Here is a 27,282-nt window from a genome sequence, read left to right on the forward strand (position 1 = left end):
ACCAGGAATCAGAATACCACATTCCCTGCCCAGAAAAGCAGGATATAGCCCCCATGTGAGCACAAGAGGCCGAAGGACAGCACACACTGAAAGCTACTTTAAAACCTGTTTTTATCCTGCAGTTTCTGCCTCAGTCTTGAATCCTTGTCCAGCCAGGTTCCCTTGCCATGTCTACCCTTTCCCTCAAACATCATTTTCACTCCCCTTCCCAAACTCTTCCATTCTCTCTGAGCCCACTCACCTGAAGGATGCCAGGCAATGGCACAAAATCCCTGAGCAAGAGCTCTCAACTCCCAGTGCCCCTCACTCACCTTTGGGAAACTACAGTTCCATGGGACATCCGTGATCTACACCCTTCTATCAGCTATTCCAGAGAATGCATCACAGTTTCCATTATGAAAAAGGAGAAAAAGACTTTTTGCTTCCAGGCCAACCGTTTCTGCTCCAGCGTTAAAAGATTCGTTTTGGGCTTCTCATCCATTTTGGCAAGAGGCTGTAGCTCAGCTTGGTGCAGCCACCACTGGCAGGCACCTTCCCAGAGTGGTGGGAGCCTGATAAGTCCAAAGGCTGCTGCTATCAGACCCACTCTTCCCAGTCAGAACCAAAGGGCAAGACCACACTCAAAGACAACAGAAGGAAACAAAAAAAAAAGGCTGTATTTTATACATATTCTCCAACAAGTAATAAGGGAGTTTGTCCTCCAACTAAATACATGGGATAATGCACATCCACAGACCTAGATACAGCTGCTATAGCCTCAGGTGTAAGACAATACAGCTTCTGATTCTATGATCACAAGAAAGTCAGGAGGTTGGGGTAAAAATAGTACACATCACAAGTATAGAAAATTGAAGACAGTGTACAAAGGCTCCCAAACACAAAGCTTTCCCTCTCTTGAGTTTGCTCTTTCCTATCTGCACTTGGAGATAGAAATCAAACCTCCCAGCCACAGGCAGCCACAGCTGTGTAACAGCAGTCTCCCAACAACTCTAAAAAAATGTTCTTCCTTCAAAAGGGCTTTCAGGGATTGCTGAGTTTTGCCTTGTTACTTTAAACCACCACTGTGCTCTTAATGAACTCAAACACCTAAAAGAATAAGCTTTACTATATACATTTAATAATTGAGGAAAAGTTCTCTAAAAATATGCTTTTGAATTTGACAAAATGCTCCAGCTGCTCAGTTTGGAGGAACACCCCCAAGCTGTGCAGCAGCTTGTTAGCAGAGACCAAGCTAAAGCACCTGAAGAAGAGAAGACAGCCCAGAACCTTCCCTGTGCTGCTGGGCTGCTCCTGCAACTCCACCCATCTCCTTCAGGGACAGTCAGTGTATTCCAACAGCAAGAACCCAGATCTACCGACAAGGAACCAACATCAGATGGGCCAAACTCTAAAGGGAAACAGGAAACACATGCCAGGGCCAAGAACAGAGGGACTGCCACATGTCAGAATCCATAAAAGCGCTAATTAAAGCTTGTGTTTGCAGGGGGGAATCGGGAATCAACATGGAAATGCCAACAGAGCCTCACAAAACTGCTCCTGTCTCCTGTGTGACACCAGCTACAATATTCCCATGTGCTGTAGAAGCTGATGGCCATGCTGGGGCAAGAAGGAAGCAGCTTTTCCTTCTGGGAGAAAGCTCTTTCTTATCATCATCCATGTCCTGTCCTTCAAAATCTGTGCCACTGAAAGGGCAAATGCACCACGAGCAGGTTAAATCCTACAGGGACCTCTGAGGCAGCTGAGGCCAGCACACTCTAGAAGGTATTTTTCAGCTTGGCTGCCACAAGCACAAGAATCTCTCCAATCTTTTTCTGCCAATTCTCTATGTCCTTGGAGACATCACACCAGAGCTCTCCGTGGCGAGGTTCAGCATTCTCACAGCGCTTCCTTACCTCCTCTTGTTGTTCCTACAGGGAAGAGAAATGACAGTTTGTCCTGGTTTGTTCCAGAACACAGCCAAAAAATTGAACCCTCCCTGATTCAAACACTCTTCCAAAGATTATGGTGGGGTGTGGGGTCTGTTATTTTCAAAGGAAGTCCAAGTCAAAATTCAGAAGCAGCAAGTCTCCTGCCTGGCTGAACAAACTGGCTGAGCTACAGGTAAGAAAATTTTGGTTATTGCAGATAAACTGCAGCAGAAATTTCCTTTGCATTACCACCTGCAGGAGCTGTGTCAAGTGAAAGGTCTCTGAAGTCAGAAGATAAACACCCCCATCATTTCAGTAGTACCAGCAGTAAAAACTGCTGTAAGAGATTAGAGCCGGCTGTTCTCTGGCTGTGTTCACGTGCAACCTATACTTGACATTTGGGAAGAAACAGCCCCAGCACCACAAGTGGAGCACAATCCTCTAAGGAAGCTTGAGTTTTACAGGAGGAAGATTGATTTCAGAGATTTTTGCATGAACCAGCAGGACTGTGGACAGCAAAGCAGCCTGAAACACAGCTCAACTAATGACAGCACCTTTTAAAAGCCACCACACAGGCCTGCTCATGCTCATACATGACCAGGCGTGACAGCCAGCCTCCCCTGTGACCACACAGGCAGGAGCAGTGGCAGCGTGCTCAGCCCAGCACTGCAGCAATCCCAGGACTGGGCAACCCCTGCCAGCCAGGGATTGCTGCTGCCTCCCTTGTTCCCAGGCACACACTCACCTCTGTGCCATGCTGGAGCTCAAATTTGTAAAAGAAGGCCCAGGCATCCCCCAGGTCAGAGTCTATCTTCACTGTGCGGTGGAACCACTCTCTGGCCTTGGTTATTTTACGCTCGCTCCAGAACAGCCTGTTGGGAAAAGCAGAGGGGAGCTGACAAACAGCCTCACTTTAAAGGAAGATGCCAACCCACAAGAGCTCCAACTTAAGGGCTCTGCAGATGTTCCAATTCTTTGCTCTCCCAGGAAGTAAAGAGCAGATTTTTAAGCAACTTGCAGACCATCCTGCCCCTGGGAAGGGAAGAGAGTGAGAGCACTGGAAAGAACATCCAGCGCTTCCTCTTCACTGCCCCACAGTGAGGCAGGATAACTTAGCCCCATGCACAGACTCTGCTGAAAGGGAAGCACTACTGAGTTCAACCTTTGCTGCCTCAATTACTTTAATTTTACTGTTCCAGATTTGGTGTGGAAGAGACAGGATTACATGCCTACATCTATTCCCACTCCTTCAATTTAAGTCAATTTTAGCATCTAACAATTAAATAACTTCTAAAAGCTCATCTGTATGGTCACATGCTCACACCTACAAAGCCTGCTGGAGTGGAGTGGAGCAGATCTGCCTTGTCAGCTCCATTATCCAAGGAAAAACAAGTATGGAAGCTTCTGCACTGAAATCCCAGCCTGGCACAGCTCCACTGCTGCCATTTCATCCAGGCACTGGTCAATGCTGAAATTTCTCCCCAGTAGTGAACCAGCTGAGTCAAGAGTTTCTTGGTTTCACTTCTTTGCATTAAAGAATTCATTTGAGCTATAAGGTCCTTATCAAATCAGCCACCCCTCATAAAGGGCTTAGCCTGTCATAAAATTATACAACTTATGTGATTGTTTTTAAGCCCTATAATACTCTTGATTGTCCTGTGTTAAATAAACTGTGATTTACAAGAGCACAAACAATGATAACAGAGGTTTAACACCTGCAAGTAGTGTCCATTTTCAGCAACATACTTAACAAAAGTTTGTCACAGATGTGTGACACTCTGTATCTACAGAGGCAAGTCCTGATGGGTGGTGGAAGCTGTTTATGTTGGGATTAGCTGTTAAACAGCCTGAGGTTGCACCAGAAGGGGCCTGGGAGCAGTTGCCATAAAGCAAAAGTTAACATTTTTCTCACTTGCTGCTAAAGCTGAACAAGTCAGCTGTCAGGATCTGGCAGAACCCAGTGTTGCAGTCACTGGAGTGTATCCTACAGTTTTCTTTGGCTTATAAAGTAGAGTTGTGAAAGAATTGGGCAACTTGGAACAAAATGTCTCCTGTATTAACCTCTTCTGCTGTTCACAAAGGGAGAAAAGTAAGTTTGTTTCCATCATGGCTGCTCTAATGCTGCTCACACATCAGAGCAAGACGTGTCAGAAGTCAGTTCTAACAGTGGGTTTTCTGCACTGGAATCCTCACAACTCAACATGGACAAGAAAATTCCTAGTAGATTATCTTCCCATTTCAGAGAAGCAAACTACAGTATGGCTGGTGGTTTGCATTCTGGGAAAGGGCACAGCTGAAAAACATTGGCATAGGAGACATTCAGGAGCAGAGTATCTAGATCAGAATTTAAAAAGACACTTGACAGAATCTAGGATAGAGAAAAAGATGAAAACTATACAGTCAGCCACATAAAACTTGAAAGATAACCAAAAAATATGCCCCTATTTTCACAGATACTTAAAACATATCCTGAACCCCTTAATAAAGCCTAGTTCACTGGACAGCACAGTGAAATCCTCTTCAAGGGACAGAAGGAAAGCAGCTTACAGGGTGCCAATACCCAGCACTGGCAAAGGGCTTTGTGTGACTGTATTGTTGACAGTGCCAGTCCCAGACCCACCAGAACAGCTCGAGGGCAGGCTGACATTCCCCGCTTGGAATCAAGGGAGAGATTTGCACAGTTACTAGGAGACAGCTGGAGAGCTGTTCCTTGCTTTGGGACTCATTAGAGCTGCTGCAGCCAGAATCACAGGGCTGTGCTGGAGTGCAGTGTTCCATCCTGGAAGCAGCCACACACAGACACGGATATTTTTACGGATCAAGCACAGGAACTCACTTGGCCACAGCCAGCAGGACATGTGGGTCATGTTCACACTTCTTGAGAGCATCCACACTCTTGGTCTTTCGTTGCGGTCGCGCTTCAAGGAAAATTGCTTCTGACCACAGGATTCCTTGATCAAATCAAGTAGGAAGATTGTTTAGTGTTATTTTGAGGTTAACCCTCCCCACCCTGATATCAGGCCAGTGCTCTGCAACAGAAGCAGCAGTACAGCTCCCACTCTGGTAGTTATTCACCCCCAACCTCATCCCAGATCACTCTTTCCACATGGATACTTCATTCAGTACTCTGAATTTTTAGCTGCTATGTGTACCACACTGGAGCTTCAGCTCTGGGGGTTTCTGTACCACAATTCCTGCAGCTCCAGCACTGCCTAACCCGGAACTCAGGCTTTTCAGATGAGACACTGCAAACTCTGGGACAGAGAGGGCAAATCAGCATTTCCAAAGGGAAAGCTATCTGTCCATTTGAACAGGCAACTGCAGTGGCAGAAGTCTCAAAAAGTGCAAAGTACAGTCTGGGAGCACTTTCAAGGGTGCTGGAGAATACCACAGTGTTACTGATGCTGGCTCCACACACATTGATGAAGGACAGAGTAGATCCAGGGAAGCTGGGTTTAATCCCTAGCTTCTCTCACTGCCAAAATCAAGGAAGGAAATATGCTCAGGGGAGCATGAAATCTGCAGTTTCTCATGTCAGCCAGGCACACCTGATCACTTCAAAGCAAAGCCTGAGAGCTGGTGTCTGCCAGGACTCCATCAAAGCTCTCTTGCTTCCCATAAACGGCACCACAGGAACACACACAAGCTTTGATAACTGCAGTGACAGACAGAGAGAGACTCACTTCTTCTTGCTCTTTATATACGGGATCACAAACACCATAATATTTCTATTTTATTCTTTGTGCAGCCTGCCACCCATCAGGAATCAACTCAGCAATTGAGGGACCCAAACCTCTGGTTTACATGACCTCAGGTGGCCAATGAGCCAAGTCCTGCAGGCTTTGATTATGGTTTGTTGAGGTCTAAGATAAAGTTGGAAGCAATTGTTTAAACAAAAACTGAGATCCTGCTGCCCATTTCCATAGCAACAGGCAGATCTGTAAAACAGCCTGTGGTGGCAAACACTCATTAGGTCATTCACAGAAACAAAGCAGGATTTTGGGTGGTACTGCTTGGGTGACACATTCACATGGAGAGTATCCTGCAATGAGTTTATCATGTCATAAAAGGCACTTAATTCCCCATTATTTTACTGAGACTTAAGCAGCCACCAATTAAACACCTTTCAAAACCTAGCCTGAAGGCAAGCCAAGCCTTGCCATGCAGTAAGTTACTACAATTTGTAGTTATGTGACATCTTCTCCCCAAAGATGTCAACATGTTTAAATAATTAAGTCTTCCTACGATTCTACCCCAAAATAGCAATGTGTTAGGTACTTTATCCTCCCATCCCAAGAGGAAAATGTTTCCACTGCTGGTTAGAACTGACTTACATCATATGACCTCTTAGCCTTTTCTTACATGAGCTAAAATAATCAAAAACCAGGACTGAACTTTTATGGCTCATGAGCCCCTAATGATGACTGTGGTGGAAATTCACTGCCAGCACAAGTTATTAAACTCACAGTGTGCAACCAGTGCAGGCAAACCAGCAACTGGAAATCTCTAAGGCCAGCTGTATTCCAGAGGGACCATTCTTTTTCCACTAAAATTCCTAACTACAAACATTGAAGTGTCCTTCCTTCATATCAAACCTTGGCAGACTTCTACCAGCTTCTGAGAAAAGCCCACCCATATCCAAGGTGTTTTTGCAGGAAGCCTGGGGACAAACTGTGGACCGTGGATCCAATAATATACTGGGCACTGCAGAAAAATGGAACACCAACCCTTGATCCCTCAGGTGTGAGAGAGCACAAAGTAACTGGGATTGTTCTTGAAGACCCTCAATATTTCCTTTGCAGAAGGAAAACTGACATCTCTCCAAAACACCAGATTCTGAGACCTGGCCAGAAAGGACAACTTGGGAAAAAAATGTGCTTCTATCAGCTGGGCACAACAGTTGTGTTTAAGGTAGAACTGAGATCCAGCTCACCTGAATTGGGGCACTCTTGCAGTGCTTTGGCCATCAGAGTGTTTGCAATGTTCTTCAGCCCAGCTCGGTACTCCAAGCGCACAGACTCCAACCTGGTAGGGAAGAGGCTCTGATGATATTTATGACAACATTCACTAGGCTGAAATAGTGAGTCACTTGAGGGTCACTGGAAACTGCAAATATCTGCCCATATTCTGAATATGTGTAGGTGACTGACATCTTCCCATTCCCCCTCCATCTAAAAAGAAATGTGACTTTTATTCCATAATGGTCCAGATAAAAAACAATCTGAAATCAGGACTGTAAGAGAAAGGAAAGAGCCCCATGCACCCTGCATGTTCTGTACACCACAACTATCAGTAAAGAAATAACTAGTTCCCAGATCCTTAGAGTAGCTAGCCAGGATCACCAAAGCATTTCTGCTATTGAGGGAAGTAATTAGTACAGAGGAAACTCTGGATGGGAGTGGTCCTAAGTCCCAGGCTCAAATGGCTGAGGTGATGAGAAATAGCTGTCCTGAAAAACAGATTGAATTTGTAGCCCAAATTCAGTTCAATTCCACAGAACCCACCAGAGATCTGGATTCTTTGGATTCTTCAGGCGAGACTTTTCCAAGATGGCTCTTGCTCTAGTCAGCTGCCCAACTTTCTCCTCCAGCCTGGACAGCAAGAGCCACAGGGGTATGGAATGGGGGCACTTCTTCAACTGTTTAAAAAAAAAAAAAAGTATGCTCACAGATAAATTTGACAAAAAATGTTGTTACTCCTACAGAAAAGAACTTCCCTCCCTATATCCTTCTAGAGAGTTTAGAAGAAGAGAGACCAAGTTGATTATGTCTCTCAAATTTCTCCAGTCAAACAGCACAGAAGTTTTTGCTGTATCCAAAACAGTCAGGTACATCAGGTATGACTGAGCTATCCCAGCAGTAAGAGAAAGAACACACCTCCCTTAACACAGGTACATTTTGTACTCCTTCTGCAGATGGAGGGCTCTCATACATCCCCAAACCACAGCAGAGTGTGCAGGGAGTCATTAGGATACGGACACTGCAGAAACCTGTGTCTAAATTACTTTGATGGCTGTTGACTGAGTGTTCATACCCAAGGTCACCAATTACCATTTGAAAGAGAGAGGAGTGCTCTGTAGGCCAGCTCCTTTCACAGTGTGTATCTAAGAGCTGCTGAGAAAGATTTTCTTTTAAGAGTTCTGGTTTTAGTCATTACAGGTCTTAGAGAATTATTGTGCAAAGCCTTTTTTCCTGCCTGTGAGGAGTCAGGCATACAGAGAACCCTCTCAAGCAAGGAAGTCAGTCTTGCATATGGGTAATGGGCAAGAGAAATTCTTGCTTATTTCATTTTTTTTTGCTTTTACTGTTTTAACCAATGACAGAAATCATGTCTTTGGCTCTTCATTTTGATTCAAAGATAGACATCTCTCCATGCCAGCAGCACAAAGCAAACCTGCAGTAACATCCATCTTACCCCTTGATTATAAGCCTCCCGTGCTTTCTCTACCAGCTCTTTTTGCTCCTCAATTTGTCCTTTCATCATCCACAGTTTGGGGAAGTCCTCATAGTGCTTCAGGGCTTCCTCACAGAGCTCCTGGGCTGCAGCAATGTTCCCAAGCACCCATTCCAACTTCACAGACTTCATGAAGACCTGGGAACAAACCAGAGCTGTTTACCACCAGCAGCCATTGGAAAACCATTAATCTGCCAAAGCAGCATGTTCCCATTTTCATGCATCCATTCAAATGTTATTGATTAGCTACCGTTTGAAGTAAAATAAAAATTAAAATATCAGAGTAAAATAATAGCAGGAGCAAGTAACAATGAGAAAGGTAAATGCAAATACTAAATAAGTTAGAGCAGTGTGATCAACCTATATCTCACCAATTTACATAATTATTTCATAGAGCTGGCATTTGTATTATCACAGAATCATAGAACGACTTGGATTGAAAATTAGGATTTGTATAAAGAGCACAGCTTTAACAGCACAACCAATTAACAAACCTGAGCCTCCTTCACCAGCACCATCTGATCTCCTCAGATCCAAGCTACCAAGACCACCTTTTCTTACTTTTGGCTTCAGGTTCTAATTGTCCTGCTCAATACAAATTGGTACACGTACTTTTCTGTCCCCCAAATCCTTCCTTCTGGCTAAGCAGGGAAGTCACAGCTATGAAAAATGTATTATAGACCAAAGGCTCTCTCACTGCTCTTTGATCTCCATCCTCCCCATTCCCAAACTCCCCCACTGTGACCTCACAAGACAGGCATCAAGTGTGAGAGCAGCGCTTCAGCCTCAGCTGCAGAAGCTCCCTGGCTCAGGGTGGAAGAACACAGTTAAAAAGATGTAGGATGCAACAACAACTGAGGGGGAGGAACAGAGGATAGAGATCAAACTAACTTTTCATTTACTTGGACAAGTTATAATGTTTTCATTTGAGGAGCTGAAAATTGACAGTTTATCATACCAGAGGTAACTGGAGATAAACACAGGAGTGTAACTTTAAGCACCAAACCACCCCAGAGCTGTCTTTAGTAGAAGCATAAGTGAGTCTTCTGTGAAAGTATTTTCTCTTTTTTCCAAGATGTGCTTTTATACAAAACAAACATTACACAAACAGCTGTAAACTGGGAATTTCCTGACTTTTGCCATTTGTGTAAAAAACCAATTGAAACCCTTCACTTGATCCTAGCCTTTTTTTTTCCCATCATGCCACGACTTTGTGTCGCAATTCGCTGGAGGAGCGCTCAGCAAAGCGGCCACATGCTCCGGAAGGCAATGGCAGGGAGCCATGTGGTCAATCCCTACAGCCACAGAACTGAAGGAACTCCTCCTTCCGTCCCAAATCCACCATGGCCTAGAGGCCTGAGCCTCTCCACCCTCCACACATCCCTACCCTTGCAGTGGGGGCACTGCTGCGAGCCTTTGCCAGCAGCCTCCTCGCTCTTTCATACTCATTGTTCTCTGACTCGAGCTTCACGGCAGCCAGCCAGATCTCCTCGCTGTTGGGGTTGGCCTGCAAGAACACAAAGTGACAGACAAATGCACACAGTGAATCAACAGCAGATTTAATCCTCTGTTTGATCCAGATTAAAATTGAAATCAGAACTTTGTCAATCCACAGTAGGATTTTTTTCAGTGCAAGCTCCTCCCAGTCTTCTTTGACCTTTGAAGTTTATAGAAATCCTCCAAAACAGATGGCCAACACAAAGATATATGCCAGTTTAGAAGCTGGATGCTTCTCAATTGTTGAAAAGCAGTAATGCTTGATCTTCTGAACTTCCAGTTTAAATACTGAAAACATCACAGGGTCTGCCACAATGAGACCCTCATTTTATTACCCTCAAGCAAAAAAGCTGCAGCTTGAATTCCCCACTGAGGTCTGTGAAAACTCTTCCAATAAAAGTCATTTCTGTGGTAACCACGTCAAGAACTTTTCAGCCTAGTAACAAAGAGCACTGAGAACAGATTAAGGAAGTATCTTTTACCTTCCATTTCAGGACCTGTCTTTTTTTATTTCACTTAGCTTTTAAGCCTAATTCCCAGTGCTAGAAACACTCTGCGTATCTTTGCTACAGCATCCAGCAGGCAATTCCCTTCATTAGTGGGTTTGATCCAAGACATAAGTAATGCAGTGACCTCATTAGGGCAGACCACAATCCTTTCCCTGAGGAGACCCAAGACAACAGGACTTTGATCCATGACTAGGGCTGGTGGGAGTAAAACTGATGGTCTGCAAACTCATAGAATCACAGGCTGGTTTGGGTTGGAGGGACATTAGAGATCATCTCATCCCCATCCCATGAGTAGGGATGCCAAGCATCAGACCAGGTTGCTCAAGAGCCCCATCCAACCTAGCTTTCAACACCTCCAGGGATAGGGCAGCCACAACCTCTCTGGACAGCTTGTTCCAGGTCAGAACCTGCTGTAGAACTACTAAAAGGGCAATCCCACAGTCTTGCTTCCTGCTTGCTGCTATTTTACAGAACATTTTGCCACACAAAACAATCAAACAGCAGAAGTCTCCATCACTTTGAAAGGCAGCAGGAATCAGGTGCTGACAGAAAAAGCCTGCTCTGTATTCTTTACCTGTCACATTTAACACCCTCTGACAAGTGTAACAGACCCACCTGGAAAGCCAGGGCCAAGATGCTTCTGGCTGCTGGCACATCTCCTGCCAGCCACTTGGATTTGGCTCCCATGAGCCACAGCACCTCTGCTTTGGGACAGTGAGCAACAGCTCTCTGCAAAAGAGCCTCCAAGGATTCTCTGAAGACAAGAAACAGCAAGTTACAAACCCTCAAGGTACTGCCAAAGGCGAGCTGTCTTACACCATTTTCACTATCACTCAGTGTTATAAATATTGTTGCAAAGTCCAGCGTTGTAAACCTTGATAAGTTGTTTCATAACAAGGAAAGGGTGGGGTCTTTTTTCACAAGGGTTCTGAAATCAGCACTCCACAAACAGCTCATTGTTCAGACACCTTTGATAGCCTCTGTGGAAAGAGCTCTCACACAAACAGCTCCTTTCTCTTGGAAAGAGTCATTCTGCTTAACGAACCTTAGTAGAAACTGAGACAGGAAGGTTTTCAAAATTATTAGATGAGGCTGGCTTGATCTTATGCAATTTATTTTTTTCTCCTCTGGCAAATATACTTTTCAGGCAGAATATGGGGCTTAAAAGCCAGCCACCACTGGGAAACATGCAAAAACATCAAAACCAAAGATACACTTGTTCCAAATAAAAAAAAGGCTCAAATGAGGAAGAACTCAGCATCTGCAGTCATTTCCACAACATAGCCTTGTTAGCTGTAATAAGGCTGATTCCACGTGTGTAAGTGGCCTACTGCAGAGTTTGTTTGCTTTAGTCTAAGCCGTAGGCAGAAAGTTTCTGACATGTAAAGCTTTGTGAATAAACTTTAAAAAGAGCCTGAGCTGTAACAGCATAACACCAATCTTAATTCAGAATGTGATACACATTCACAGTGTTTAATCAGAAAATACCAGAGATGCTTGGACACATTTAGCTATGAAGTAGTTTATCTATGAAAACTAAACAAAACACATTTTAAGTGATTTGTATCCCCATATTTTTCCAGAGATGTCTTCTCAAAGACAATTGTTCCTACCTTGTCTCTTCACAGCTATTTTTACCATGTAATCCCTATTGCCATAAACCATTTTATGACTTCATAAAACTTAAGGATGTTCTGAGCACAACAATAACAAAGAAGGTCAGACCTGCAAAAAACGCCAGTGAGTTTCATCCAGCTGCACTAACTCTGCACTTGCACCACACCAGGAACCATCCTGTAGTTTTCCCTCCTTCCCCAGCCTGTCCCCCTGTCACGGGATGGACCCCTCCACACAGGGATGGTGTGGCACACGTACCTGGTTCCATGGTTCTTTTCAAAGTAGGCTGCTCGCAGCCACACACTCTTCTTGCTCGGGAAGACTTGCAAGGCATAGGCATAAATGGCTCGGGCACACTCCAGGGCATTATGAGCAACACACTGAGGGAAAACAGATCAGGACTAAGTCAGCTTAGGGGAGCATTGGAATCGAGAGCAAGCTGGAATTACACATGCACAATTCAATCCAGAACTCAGTAATTCTGTGTAATCCGTGAATTGAGGAATTAATAGAGAACAGAACACTTAGAATCAGCTTTTTAAAAGGAAGCAGGGAAGGAATTTCCAAGTATCCCTCTATAGAGTACAAGTATCCCTGGCCTTTCAGTGGGACTGACACTGACAGGCCAGCTTGAAACATCAGTAAGGCACTGGAAAGGCTCTCATGTTAGCACTTCATTTTGTTATTTCACAGGCAAAACCCAAGGCACCACAGCATATGTCCCCCACTGCTCTGAGCCCAATTCAAGGCCAGTGAAGTTGGACATTTCTCATGCTGAAATACAATTTAGTTCTTAGCACATGTTCAAACTATTCCCCTAAAGCAAAAAAAGCCTGGTAAAACTTTTACCCACTCCCTTGTCCAGTGTTACATTAACTCCTAAGTTACAATGGTTATGCCTTGAAACTTAACTCCCAGTTCCTTTACTCATAACTCAATCTCTGTTGATGTCTCACACTCACCAAAAAAAATCCACACCAAACTAGCAGACAAGCTATACCAATGTCAATGTATTGTTTAGTAAAAATTCAAATCTGAATAAAGCTCTGTAACATCCTCCTGAGGCTGAGACTGGGCAAAGGCAAGCAGGTGGTGTGGGAATCACATCCACTTTCACTGACAAAGCCATTTCCTAGGCACCAGTTGAATTTCCTCTATTTAAAAAACACAAACCCACAATAAAACAAAACAAAAAGTAGCATCACAGCTGGACATACACTGTCTGCATCTTCCATCCAGGTGTGTTTCCGATCTTCTTCCTCGATGCCAATCCCAATCACAGCTCTCATGATTGCCTGGCACGTGGCCACACTTCCAGCTTTATCACATTCCTCGGCATCCTAGAAACAAAACGAAAGCCCTGTTCATTTTGAGAGCTCAGCACAAGAGGTTAAAGTCTGCAATATCATCTCCTCATGCACAAACACAGAGACATTATGGTCACTGCCACAGCACAAACATCTCATTGCTCAAACACACCTTGACACTGAGCAGGAGCCTGCACCCACAAGGAAGTGCTAGAGCTGTACACAGAGTCATTCACAAGTTGGTTAAGAAACAGATCACATCAATTCCATCTGCTGAAAAGGTGACAATGCGTGATCTTTCCAGACCCAGAAGTCTTTTCCTACAGCTCCAAAACCCTGGGCTGAACCAAGGAGGGACATAGCCAATAAAAAATGCAAATATTTCATAAGGAAGAACTGTAACACCAAAATTACTGACCTCCTTTCAGCTTTGAGATGATTAGGTCTCAATAAGGGCTTGGCAATAACTAAATTTAAGAGTATCCCATCAAGCACTGTAAAGTCAAGGTGCAAAGACTCTCTCACCAGAGCATGTATGGAAAAGTGGAGTTTCCTGACACACAAAGCTTTCAGAAAGCCAAGCATGTCTTGCTTAAACTTGTTGAAAAGCCCTCTGATCAGATAACAGAAATGGAGCAGTTCTAGTACTAAGAGGGAACTCGAGAACACAGTGATGCAGAGGCTGTGCTCCTGGATTTTTTAAAAGAGAAGTTGAAATTAACCTTTAATTGTTCTACTGCTGTAAAGAAAGTCAGAATTCTTTTAGATATTAACAAGGATATACATTTAATGTTATTCATTATCAATGCTCTTAAGCAGTATAAGATTTTGCTGCCTTGACCCACTGTAAACTATTTAAGTAGGAAACTGCTTTAAAGACTTATGATCAAACAAAGCACAGAACATATCCAGGAGGAAAGAGCTTCAGTACAGGACTAATAGAGTATTTCCTACATGCTGCAAATGCAGCAAATGCAGTGTTTGTATTGATTTCTCATAATGCCATCTGACAAAGACTTGTGGGGAAAACAAATACCTGTCAAGGCAAATGAGACATATGCAAAAAAAAAGGTAAATCCTTCACTGAAGGCTTTAAGCCTCTGTCCTACTTAAGGCAGCAGCTGCTTCAACTTGAAGCTACTTATCTTCCATGACAGAAGCAAACCAGACATTTCTCAGCAAAACACATCTGACGTTACCCCAGGGTATCACTTATGGCCTTGACCCTACTGAGCTTTTTAGTCTCATCTCTTGTCTCTTCACAGGGACCCTCCACTGATAAGCCAGTGCCAAATTCCTCTGCCCCATAAGCACTATCATCAGCCTTCAGAACAGAACCTCAAGAGCCCCCCTGGACCTTCAAGACCAAGCACATACCTGTATCCACTGCTCCCTGTTGATTTCCACACCATTAGCCCTAAGAGATGTGATGGCTCTGTCAATAATTTTCTCCACCATCTGGGTGTTTCCATTGGCTTCCTCCAGTTTGGCAGCAGTAATCCAGATGTGACGATCCGTCGGGATATTCTCCCGGGCTTTGTTAAGGACTTTACGAGCATTCTCATATGTCTCCAGCCTTGCCAGCGCCAGCCACAGCTGCAGAGCAACAAAAGATGGATTTGAGATGAGAACAAGGAGATGACAAGGCTGCTGTATGGCAGTGTCAGCCCACAGAGATAAGCAGCTTCACGCTGCTTGCTACTGGTTGGCAACTGTCCTCAAGCACTGTAAGCAGGCTGTGGAATACCAATGGAGGAGAGAAGAAACAGGCTGCTACTGCCCTTGAAGCTCAGTCCTGATCTGACCTGGGTGTCATCCCCATCTGCTGGGCTGTACACCTCCTATTTTCTGTTCACATCACCTCAAACAGCTTGGTTTAAAATCAAAACATGATTTTAAAACTCTGGTTTGGTGTTTCCGAAATGAGTAACTTTTAGATTCACCAAGTTAAATGTTCACTTACTTTCCCAACTGTCAAGGCAGCACACATGGACACAAACATGGCTCAGTGCCTACAGCAGGCACAGCTGTGCACTGCCATGAGCAACCTAACAATTACACACCAAAATGAGGCATGTAATGACCCCCAGACAATTAACTCCAAAGGAAAAAACCACATTCCACTACTCATCACATCCTTCTCACTGTGGCATGAAGCACATGGGAGAAAACCTTGCATGGACAAACACTGCTCACCCTGCCTTTTCCCTGAAAAGCTCTACTGCCAGCCTGAAGTGGGGTGTAGGGGTTTTTGCATTTCACTTTTTTTTTAAACTCACTTCAACACTGGTTGGACAGCACTCCACAGCCCGGCTCAGCATGATCCTGGCATCCTCAGGTTCCTCCAGCTCCACGGCTGCTTTCCACAAACGCACTGAGTTTGGAACATGCTCGAGGGCTAGAGAGGCAAAACAATTATGTCAATAATGATAAAGTAGCTTACCAATGAGATCTGTATTTTTAAAACACGATAAAATAAAGGATTTGTGCTATTACAAGGAAATGTCCTGAAGGAGGGAAGGGAGGGAATTTGCTTATTCAGGCTCTTGCTTCAACAATGAGAATTTAAAATCAGAAAATAAAGCACTTAATCATTTTAATTGGAAACAGGCTTTGGAGAGCCAAGAGCTTTTTTGTTGTACATGCTGTAATTGCATCCTCCTCAGTAAAACACCTGGCTGAACAAAGCCTCCAGTTTCAGCAAATGAGCAGATGAAAATCTTCAAAACTGGACAGCTTACATCATGCCAGGTCTGCCTTTATAGAAAAGGAGCACCTTCAACACTAACTAATAATACAGCCTTGTTCCTTACATGCTGAAACTGCCCCTTCACAATGCAGTTTTCCTGTAAGCCTCTCCTGACAGCTCAATGGACCCCAGCTTAACTTCCCAAAAAGCTGTTGCCCTGCCATGCAAATACAAAACAGGGATGCATAAAAATGTAAAGGTCTCATTGACACTAAGCCAGGAGTACCAAGTGTGCTTCCAGCAATCCAATATGGGCTCCATCTAATTAGGATTCTCCAAGGCTTCCTTAATCCTGTCCAAGAGTTAGCTGCTGCTGGTAGAAATACATTCTCTGCAGCCTGTCCTACATGTGCTGTCTGAAACGTTAAATGCTAAGCAACAACTTTCCTCAGTCCATCTCGTTAAGAGAGATTGAGAAACCAAAGGGGTTTTTTAGCCTTATGTCACTCCAATTTGCACCCCAGACTGCTGGAATCAGCTGCATTGCAGCATTACTTCCACTGCTTCCATGGTGACTGTACACAAATGTGCCATAGTAACAGGACTGAGCACATCCCTCTTCAATAAAGCAAGCACAATCACAGGAACACAAAAATGAGTGGGAAAAGGCATCTAAACCCACTTTGGAACTAGCTGGGCTTCCAGGCCAGGCTGTTCCTTGAGGCATTGCTGCAGAGGCACAGGCACAGGGCTGAGCCTGAACTCAGAGCACATCCCACCTCAACACAAACACAGAGATTTACAACAAACATTAACCATTTGTCTCCAAGTCTGCAGCTTCAGGAGATTTTTCTTGAAGAATTTAAGCAAATAATGTCAGCCTCCAAGAGCTGAAAGCATCACTCTGCAGGACAGAACATGTTTTCATAAATACAGAATTCAATTTTTAGACCTCAAGCTATATTTCAGCCACTCAGCTTGTTGGGTCTCCAGTCAGACTGAGGCTTTAAAAACTCCAGAGGTTCTGATGGATGGTAGCAATGCACACAGCAAGCAGAGAGGAGAAACACATTATGAAAGGTCACACTTCAGTGACATTACCTGGCACTCAGGTTTTTTTATTTTGGGAGAAATAATGGGTTATGCTGCCACTCAAAGCTCCAAGCTCCATCTCACTAATGCTCCCTAGGCAGCAAAGGAGCACTGTGAAGCCGTTAACAGGCAGAAACTGGGAAAAGAATGATAAATCCCGTTCCATTCCACTAACAGCTTTGCATCAAGAGATTAGGTAGGTGGTTCCAAAAACTGAATGTTTTTCTCTTCATAAATGTAATGTTTGAAGCAAAGCTCAGTACTCAGTGGCTAAATCACTGCTCTTACACGAGACCCTCCCCTACCCAAGCTGGACTCACAGATCTAGTTCTGCTCCTTTAAAAGTGTTTTTCTGTTCAACATCTGTTACCGTTCCTGAGAAACTGCATGTGACATGCAGTGTCACAGGAGCAGCACTTCACACCATGCTGCACTGCAGAGCCAATGGAAATTAAAAAAGCTAAAAAAGCTACTGAATAGTTAATATCTGAGCTCTTTAGAACTTCAAATCCAGCAAGTTTGAAGTGCCTTTCATCCAGATGTAGTAAGAGGTCATTTCACTAGAGATCTGCAACTTTACATGCAAGAGGTAAAACGTAGGAGGCAACTAATTCCTTTGAAACTAAACCATTCAATACTGCAGAGTGCTTCACAGTGATTCAGTAAATGTATTAAATCCAGACCCTTTTCCCTGTCTACATTAAAGTCAGGAGATGTAACTAATACAATTCAGTAGTCATGAAGGAATTAGTCTCTATTAATACAGGCCCAGCAACTTAAAGTAACACAAGAAACTGCTGTTGAAGAGATCATTGTTTGGAAAAGACAGCAATTCCATCAAAGAGGAAAACCTCCAAGTGCAATCCAAGGTAAGCACCACAGAGAAAGGCTGTTTGTCAAGGACAAAACTTGCTACACTAAAGCAAAACCTGCAGCTCAACAGGCTCAACGATATGAGAACCCCAAGACCTCTAAAGCTCCTCCAGCAGCAGCCACTGTTCTGTCTAACAGGCTACAGGCAAGTAGGAAAAATCAATTAAGGTATCTTTTCCAAAAAGTATCACAAGGTGACATCTACAGCAGCCTTTTATCCTTAGAAGATCATTTTTTAATTGCTTTCATCTACTTATCAAGCCGGAATTGGCTTAGATTAGTGAAATTCCATTTTGGAATTGTTCAGTACCAGCAGCTTTCTGCTGAAGGATGTTTTACAAACACTTCAACACCTTTGTTCTTTGGCTCAACAGCAGCAAGTTCCACCATTAGTACACAAATTGACAACTGCGATTTCAACAAGGAAGCAAAAAAAGCAGATGAACTTTTGGCCACATCACGAACAACTTACAACACAATACAAAGAGTGCAATGCCTTCATTCCCTGAGCCCACAGGAGCTCTCACCTTTCCTAAGGACACGTTTCTTGGCACGGATGTCTGTCTCCAGCTCTGCTGCTCTGATATAGATCCGCACGGACTGTGGCAGGTGCCGCACAGCCTGCGCCACAACAGCCTTGGCTGTATCTCCAGGCTGAAGCCGAGCAGCTTCCAACCAAACATCTTCACTCTGTCAGGAAAAACAACCCATCTCCCTTTACATCACAACAAGAATATAAAATCACAGCTTCTGGCTAAGCAGGTGTTTTGTAACACAGTAGACAGTGAAGCTGTATCAGGCAGAGCCTCAGTCAAGCTTAACGGAGAGTTTGCTGCTCATGAACAACTTCTTCCTACTATCCCACAAGGATCAGCAGAGAAGCAAAGCAATTCTGACCTTAGGGCACATCTCTGTTCCTTTCATGATGAGATTTCGAGCCACCTGGAGTTTGCCAGTGACCTCCTCCAGTCGGGCTGATGCTATCCAGGCCGGTGGATGATGAGGATTGGTCTCTCGGACAGATTTCAGGAGCAAACGGGCTTTTTTGATATCACTAAAGGAGGAAAAACAGGAAGGAAAATTTTCAGCACACTGGAAAACAATTCTCCTGAACCAGGATGTGCTCAGATGCGCAGTAACCATGATCCCAAATTTTTCCATATTGGAGACACAAATGATGTTCTACCAAAACAAGCTTATCAATACAGACCAACACAGTGAAAAACAGTTCACAGTTTCACAGTGAAAACCAGTTAAGTATTTAAGCAAAATTTTTGGGAATTACAGCTGGGCACTTGCAGCCAGAAGCTGAACAACCCAAGCACTGATGTAAATCAAGAATTAGCATCAATATTTGCATGTATTGCTCTGACTTAAAAGAGCAATTCTTTATGAAACAGATGTCAAACTCCAGGCTAAAGAGGCTCTCAGAGATCATCAATCAAGCCTAAATTAGCAGCACATAGGTACAATTAACCAGGTTATTTCCTGGCTGGCAGGCAGCCACACACTGCCATCACTCTGGTATGGAAATTGGGGTGGAATGGAAACAATCTCCACAATTGATGCATCCAGGTCAGATGGTAATACCTCAGCTGAAAGACTAGACCAGATCTCATGTTAAAAGAATTCATCCTCAAAAACTCACCTGGCATTTCTTACAAACTAAATGCCAGCTGAAAGCACCCACGCAAGACAGATTTCCATTTACATGCAGGATCAGTGCCACTGCTAAGAGGATAAATCTGTTAATCCTTCTTAAACTTACTTGATATCTCCTCCATGTGTGGGAATCATGGAGTTCAAGTCTGTCAAATATCCTTTTGGGTCCACTACAGTCTGGCCGCTCACAGAGTCTGATACCTGGGAAAATCAAGTCAGAGCTACTGAAATGACCACTCAGAGCTCCTGAGTGCCTAAAAAGACACTGTGGTTCTACAAAAATCCTAGATATTCATCTGTTTCCAAAAGCAAGGAAGGAGGAAAACACGAAGCCTTACTTATTAGCTTTTTTCCATTTCTAAAATACACAACTTTAACATTAAAATCCAGACAAGAAGCAGCTTGGTGATAAGCAGTCACCCAAAGGTCTTGCAGCCCTGTCAGCTAAAGGCACTCATTTTAGAATAAATCAGATTTAGACGAGAAAATCAATGAAAAATAAGTCAAAAATCAGTGTTTTTCAGCAGTTTGTCCTGCATCCCTACAAAGGACAGAAGAGATGCTTCCCCTGGTAGCATTACCTCTGCTGCTTACCTCAAAGACACTTTTGCTATAACCAGGCTGTCTGTTCTCCCATAATGACCAAGACTTCCAAGGACAAACTGGTATTTCTCATGAAATTCTATTCATTTTGAGGGCATGAGATTTGGGGACAGGGACTACAAAATTATTTCACAGCTCAGCTGTTCTTAGATCTTCTAACACCCAAGAAAATTCAACACTTTTCTAAAACCAGGACTTAAACAACAGCACAACATCAACCCCAGGTATAACTGTGACAGATCCTGCCTTCCCACATCCCTACCTGGCTTAGCCTCATATCCATCAAGGTGTTCCTGGCTTGACCAATCTTCCTCATATCCAATTCACCAGTCCCAGGTGTCATCAAGCCTGGTGTCATTCCTCCTGGGTATGGAGTATTCAAACCTCCTGGATACGGAGTATTCAGTCCACCAAATTGCTAAAAAAAAAAAAAGGAAAAAAAAAAAAAGAGTGAGAAAGTCATCCCTAACTCTTCTGAGATTGCAAAAATAATTCGGACTATTGGCTGATGTCCACTCCCCCAGAAGCTGCAGGACATGGATGCTGAACTGCCACAGGTACTTCTGATATGGCTTCCCTGGATCCCAAAGTACTTCTCTAGACAGGATTTGCAAATCTATAGGTAATTACTCAAGTTTAGTCAAGTCAGTGAAATAAGCAACAAGAAAGTGAAAAATTCAAGCACAGGCATCTGAACCTGGCACATTTAAACAAGAATATCTGCAAAGAAGTCCCATGGACACCTGGAGTCAATCTAGGGCCAGTCAGCTACTCCTATAATTCTATGACCATTGTAGACTCTGGGCGCAGAGCAACAACCTAAATTATTTCATTTTTAGTTGACTGAAAAGCAAACAATTCTTAACACAATCGCCCCAGAACTAGGCAAACCATTAGGTGAAAGTAAACTTGATTTTCTGCTCCCTTTTTGCAATATGTTATTGTAACAGAAATGGTTACACTCACCAAAATTATCACCACCCTGCATTCAGCAAATAGGAAAAGAGACTTTCTTCCATCTCTAAAACAAGAGCCAGTTTTTCTCTGCTTATCCCCATGTTTTCTCTGGTAATGGTTGTGCACTGAAAGCCTCCATCAAGCACATGAGTTTAACATCCAGAATTCCTTTGGCTGACTCATAAACCAAACCAAGTTTTTTTGGTCAAGAATCTTTTCCCCAAATCCCAGTTTAACACCCGTCTCTAATCCAGTTTGGCCACAGCTTGCCCAGGTTTGCTGTGTACTCACTGTCTGGCGTGGGTCCACAGAAGTGTGATTCTCCCCTGACTGCAAATGCTTTGCAAAGAAGCTGTCGGGGACAGGAGTCAGCTTCTCATAACGAGGATTCCTCTGCCGCTTGTTCCTGGCATCCCCAACCTCGGGAATACTCAGCCACTCCTCCTCAGTAACCTCTGCTAATTTCCGCTGTTAAAACAGGAGTTGTCATCAGTATTTGCTGCAGAAATGGCTTTTTAAGTGCTCTAACTCCTTAATAGATTTATTTTCTTGAAATAATTCAAGATCAATTAAACACTTAAGGGTCAGACTTTTTTTCCTAATCCAACGTACAAAAGAATTAGATGCATTTAATTAGAATTTGGTTTTAGTCCAGACTGAGATTCCAAATCAATTTTGTTATTAGATTCAGTGCTACAAACATTCAGATTAATCCTAGTGCCTGGAGCATTGAATGGTACATTACTAATCATTAGACAACAGCTTAAACAATACATTTTATTTAAAAGAAGATTTAGAGTCAGGAGATTCTGCTCAGCTACTCCTGCAATGCCAACAAGTTATCTGCTTCTTTCAAAGACATTCATGTAGCACCTTCCATAAAGCATAAAACAAAAATAATCAATATCAAAATTTGAAGAAATTTCACTGCCTTGTGTATCCACATGGATACACAAGGCAGTGTTTATTCTTCCAACAGAAAGCAATTCTAATCTGGAGAATGTCGAATTACTCATTTGCCAACACACTAAATCTGAGTGAAGAGACAAACACACACGAAAGAACACACAGCCACCTCTTGTATCTCATAAAAAGTCACATTTCAGACATTTTTTTCCTTACTTTCAAGTCTGAGAACTGCTGTTGAATTTTGGGTCTTTCCATACGGTACTTTTCTATTTCCTCTTTTTCTCGTTGTTCCCTTAGAAAAAGGAATCCTGAGGTTATGCTCAAAGTAACACTTGACAAGTCTTTGATTAAAGTGTTGACATAACAGAAAAATGTGTTTGATAAGAGTTAGGGCTTAAAAAAAAAAGGCATTTTTTCCAAGCTTAGATTATCAACATTTTAACAAGAGATCCTTTACCAAATAAGACAGTATTATAGTGTAACAGACATCTCCAGTCTTTAACCTCCTCTTAATGAGTAGTGAATTTAATAAGTAACACATCCTGTTTACAAGCATGAGGTGACTTTGCTAACAATTTCCAGTCTACTGTGCAGTCTGTGATATGTCAATATCAATTGCTCAGCATCTTCCCTCACCATCTTAATGAACTACAGTGACTCTTAATTAACTACATTTAAGCAATTTAACCCCATTCACTATCAAAGTAAGTGGTGCAAAATACCTGTCATCCTCAATTAACCAGAAAACACCTCCTACCTCCTTTCCTTCCTGCGTTCATCCATCCTCTTATCCAAAGCTGCATAAATTGCATCTGCTTCCTCATCATCTTTCTCATAGGGGCCGCTTGAGAACAGACTCCCAGCGTAGCCATTGAACTGGGAAATTGGAGAGAGAGAAAAAAAAAAAAAAAAAAGAGGAAAAAAGGGCAATTTTTTTAAAGTTCCTGTTATGTTTCTGCTACAGACAACAACCACCTGAAAATGCATTCACAGGCTGCTTCTGACAACATTGCATCAGACTAACACATCCCTAAATAAAAGCATCCTCTTTCTACCATGCCATGGTGGTGTTTATTCTCTCTCACCAACTGAAGCAAAACTGCTTCAAAATTGCTTTTTTCAAAATTGCTTCTCTCTCTAAATCACTCTCTTCAGCAATAAATGATATCCCAGGATAGAAAAGCCATTCTCGTCCATTAACCACTTCTTCTTTTTACACCAGTGAAAGCAAGCAGAAAGAATATCATAACATTCAACCAAGCAAAGTGGGACTTAAACACAAGAGACTACACAGGCCACTTAAGGACAATAAATGGCACAGGATCACAGAGTCATTTAGGTTGGAAAAGATATCCAAGGTCATCAAGTCCAATCCTGTCAAAGCACACATGCTTTTATTTGTGGACAATAAAAAAAATACAACTCCTGAAATACTTAAACTCATTTTTATTTATAGATATTTTCCCAAGACTCTCAGGGTTTTGTATCAGTAATTAAACCACAATCCATGGATCAAAGCCACAACAAAAGTCTGTAAAGTCCAAAAGTCTGTAAGCACCATGCCATTGTACATACTGAGGTCTCAATCAACAAAAAAGGAAATGCTGCCTGCAAACTACAGGAAATTCTGGGTTTGAAACCTCAGCTAAGAGCAGAGAGCTTACGGATGTAAGTTCTTGTTCCACCTGGGGAAAAACATCTGCAGGATGATGAAAACCTTCTCACCTCATCATAATTGGTGTCATTCAAATCCTCATCATCATCATCTGCTGTCTGGTTCTTCTTCATCTGGTCCCCCACAGTTCTCTTGCCTGGCGGGGCGTGCCGGTCGTCCACGGGGTCGTTGGCATCGCGGGCAGGGCCGATATCAGAGCGGGTGGTGAAACCCGTGGCTCTGCAGGGATAAACCAGGGGCTGCTTAGCTCACTGCAACCTCAGCCTGCCACAGTCACTGCTCAGGACAGGCAGGGAAAATATAATTCTTTTGGCAGAACAGCATCAGACACTCCCCATGAACAGTATTCATAAAGCCAGGGGAGGAAGACAGCCTTAGAATCATGGACTAGTTTGGGTTGGAAGGGACCTCTGAGCTCACCCCATTCCAACCTCCTGCCATGGGCAGGGACACCTTCCACTATCCCAGGTTCCTCCCAGTCCCATCCAACCTGGCCTCAGACAATCCCAGGGATTGGGCAGCCACAGCTTTTCTAGGCAACCTTTTATACGGAGAACTTCTATAAATACGCTGCAACCACCCAGCTCATGGCTCTGCCACACATCCTGTGCATGGCCTCCTTTCTAAACTCCATCTCTGGGTCCCTCAGCTGACCCTGCAGGCTGTGAGGCACCAGGGGCTGGGGGTCTGGGCAAAGGGATGGGGCAGCTGGAGCTCTCGTGAACCCCCACACCCGCCTGACAGCGCCCCGTGGGGCACAGCCAGCAGGATCCCCGCAGGGAAGGGAACAGTGAATCAGTGGGGGACGAACACAACTCACATCCAGCACAGGACACCCCAAAAATGGTCTCAGCCGCCACCAAACCCCCTCACTGTATCCTCAACAAAAGCCCCCAGTTTTCAGGCGGTCCCACATACACAGAATCAGGAGGGACACAACCCTCTGCCGGTGTGAAGCACCGACCTGAACTCATCCTTGGAGCCAGGCTCGCTTTGAAATACAAACCCGCCCAGCTATAGAGCGAACGCGAACCATTAGGAAGGGACAACATTGAAAAGCCGTGCGGGGCCACCCCGAGGGGACGGGGATGAGTGGGGCAGGGAGCCCAGCCGGGCAAAAGGGCTGGGGAGGGCCCCGGCGGAGGGACCGGGCTGGGAAGGGACCGGGCTGGGGGGGGCCAGGCCGGGCCTGGCGGCGTCTCACCCGCGGCCCAGCCCCGGCACGTAGCCCAGGGGCGCGGGCATGCCCAGGAACGGCTTCTTCTTCTTGTTCATGATGGCGACAAGGTGAGACCGAAGCGGGAGCGGAGCAGGGACCGGAGCAGAGCCGGGAAAGGCGGCCGGGCAGCGGCGGCGGCGGCGGAAGCGGCGGCGGGAGCAAGCGAGAGTGCCCGGGAGGGCAGAGCGGCACTTCCGCCCCCGCCAGGAGCAGCGCGCCCCCTGGCGACGTGGAGGTCCTGAGGCGTGGTGAGAATGACGGGGCTGGGGAAAGTGGGAATGAGGATGGTGGGGATGAAGAAAGTGGGAATGAGCATGGTGGGGATGAAGAAAGTGGGAATGAGGATGGTGGGGATGAAGAAAGTGGGAATGAGGATGGTGGGGATGAAGAAAGTGGGAATGAGGATGGTGGGGATGAAGGAAGTGGGAATGAGGATGGTGGGGATGAAGAAAGTGGGAATGAGGATGGTGGGGATGAAGAAAGTGGGAATGAGGATGGTGGGGATGGAGGCCGTGGGGATGGGGATGTTGAACTGTGCTGTCATGAAGTTTAACATTTATAGCAATTTATTATTTTTATTGTTATTAGGAAACGAGTAGCTGCTAAAGAACCTCCGAGGCAGCAAGAGGCCCTGCAAGGAGCAGAGCTGACACCCTGTGTTTAACAACCCCCAGCCAGAATGGGGTGGAAAAAGGAGAAAAAGGGTCAGGATCATGCCAGGAGGGCCTGGAGCTGGACAAAGCCTTGGTGCTTCTCACCCTTGTTTCCCCCAGCCCTTGCTTGCAGGGCTGTGAGGTGTGAGCCTTGCTTCCCCCCTTCCCTCTGCTTCCCTCCTGATAAAAATTTTCAAGATCAATTATGTCTGGGAGCAGAAACTGCTCTTCTGCTCATTCCTTCCGAGTGTCTCTCACTTCCAGCTCTGGTGTGTGGTGACAGCAGGGATGGCCATGCCAGGGGACCAAGGTGAGGGGTACAGGCCCAGCCCCTCAGAGCGCACAGAGAGAGCCCCTGTGCTCATCCATCCTTCCCGAGGATGTCCCAGGAGCTCCTGCCTCAGTTTCCCCAGCCGAAGCCCTGGGCAGGCTTCTCTCACCCACCCACACCTGGGCTCAGGATTAATCCAGCTGCCACCTGTCCAGTCTCCAGGGGACCCTGACACCGTGTCCAGCTGTTCCAGAGAACTGAAAGGTCGCCGTCCCTCGGGAGAGGCTCCGGGTCACAGAGCACAAGGACAAGGGCAGCGAGAGGGGTGAGGAGGGGATGGGGCTGTCTTGGGGACTGTCCCTACCCCGCAGCCCCCTCCCAGCACCAGCCCCGCCTGCCGCTGCCAGTCCCTGCCAGGTCTGGGAGCAGAACCCAGCTGCGGGGAAGATAAATAGCCCCATTTTGCATGCTAATGGCATCCCAACCCCCAGCCGCTTCCCATCAATCTATTTTTGGGTTTCGCTGGAGGAAAAAAAAAAAAAAAAATTCTTTTGCCAAACAGTTGGGGTGGCAGTGAGGGAGGGAGGCTGCAGTATCCCAGCTCTCCTGTCCAGCCTGGGGTAGGACAGAGCCCATGGGAGCATCCTCAGCACCAGGGAGGTGTGTGGGACCTCCTGACTCCCCAGCCTGTCCCAGTGAGCCTGGACCCCTCTGAATACCCAGGGCTTCATCCATGTTCTTGCACATCCAACGCCACGGAGCACCAGTGGGTCTTCCCTGTGGGCTGGATGTGGTAAATTTAGGGGGGTTGGAGGTAAATTGGGTTCCCCCATGCTGCCAGAGCATGAGGGACTAAGGGGAGCCCATCAGGAGCCTCCCAAACCCATGGATGAACCCACTTACAGCAGGGAAGTGCCCAATCTCTGCTGAGGCCCTGAAAGCTGCAGGAATTTCACTTTTGGGACAATCTCCTGAAAAACAGAGCTGAGGTGAGGGGTGGCAGCAGGGTGAGCCCACAATGGGGCTGGTGTTAGGGGTTTGAATCTTCTCTCATTACATAGCAACCCTTACACAACAGAAAACTGGGAATAATTCACAGGTTAAGTAAAATCAACCATAAATGAGTTTTAATCATCTCTGGGGATGGACCCTGTGTTTAGTATGTCCTGGTGAGTGCAGGGGAGGGCACTGGCTGTGTGTCCCACTGAGCCTGGGCAGCAGAGGCACTGGGAGCTCTAAGCTGATCTTCCCACACTGTTGGAGCACAGCAGGGATCAGGATCCAGCCCTCAGGCATCCTCTCCAGCCCAGCTTTACTTTTTAGGCACTCCATGGGTTTCTCCTTGGGTTTCCTTTTGCTATCCAAGCCTGGCATTGGGCTGCTTCAAGA

The 27,282-nt window shown here is 45.0% G+C and overlaps 1 protein-coding gene across 1 annotated transcript; it reads right to left on the reverse strand.

The window, feature by feature from the left end:
- Window positions 1-636: 636 nt before the first annotated feature.
- PRPF6 (pre-mRNA processing factor 6) lies at window positions 637-25,123 on the reverse strand. Its single transcript, XM_058850473.1, has 21 exons — window positions 24,955-25,123; window positions 23,801-23,969; window positions 22,833-22,951; window positions 22,289-22,367; window positions 21,458-21,634; window positions 20,472-20,627; window positions 19,713-19,807; window positions 18,842-18,998; window positions 18,472-18,634; window positions 15,570-15,688; window positions 14,668-14,886; window positions 13,201-13,323; window positions 12,242-12,363; window positions 10,982-11,120; window positions 9,748-9,867; window positions 8,322-8,498; window positions 7,412-7,545; window positions 6,841-6,932; window positions 4,744-4,858; window positions 2,653-2,779; window positions 637-1,907 (listed from the first exon to the last, which is right to left on the reverse strand). Exons 1-21 carry the CDS (start codon window positions 25,023-25,025, stop codon window positions 1,755-1,757), a joined length of 2,826 nt encoding a protein of 941 aa, XP_058706456.1. The 5' UTR covers window positions 25,026-25,123; the 3' UTR covers window positions 637-1,754.
- Window positions 25,124-27,282: the final 2,159 nt, after the last annotated feature.

This window comes from Poecile atricapillus, chromosome 15 (assembly GCF_030490865.1).
Source record: "Poecile atricapillus isolate bPoeAtr1 chromosome 15, bPoeAtr1.hap1, whole genome shotgun sequence".
Classification (NCBI taxonomy): Eukaryota; Metazoa; Chordata; class Aves; order Passeriformes; family Paridae; genus Poecile; species Poecile atricapillus.

Coding starts and splice junctions, on each gene's coding strand:
- PRPF6 (XM_058850473.1), bottom strand. CDS start 25,025: ATGAACAAGAAGAAGAAGCCGTTCCTGGGCATGCCCGCGCCCCTGGGC. Junction 23,970..24,954: donor GTGCCGGGGCTGGGCCGCGG/GTGAGACGCCGC, acceptor TTATCCCTGCAG/AGCCACGGGTTTCACCACCC. Junction 2,780..4,743: donor GTCCTGCTGGCTGTGGCCAA/GTGAGTTCCTGT, acceptor TTTTCCCAACAG/GCTGTTCTGGAGCGAGCGTA.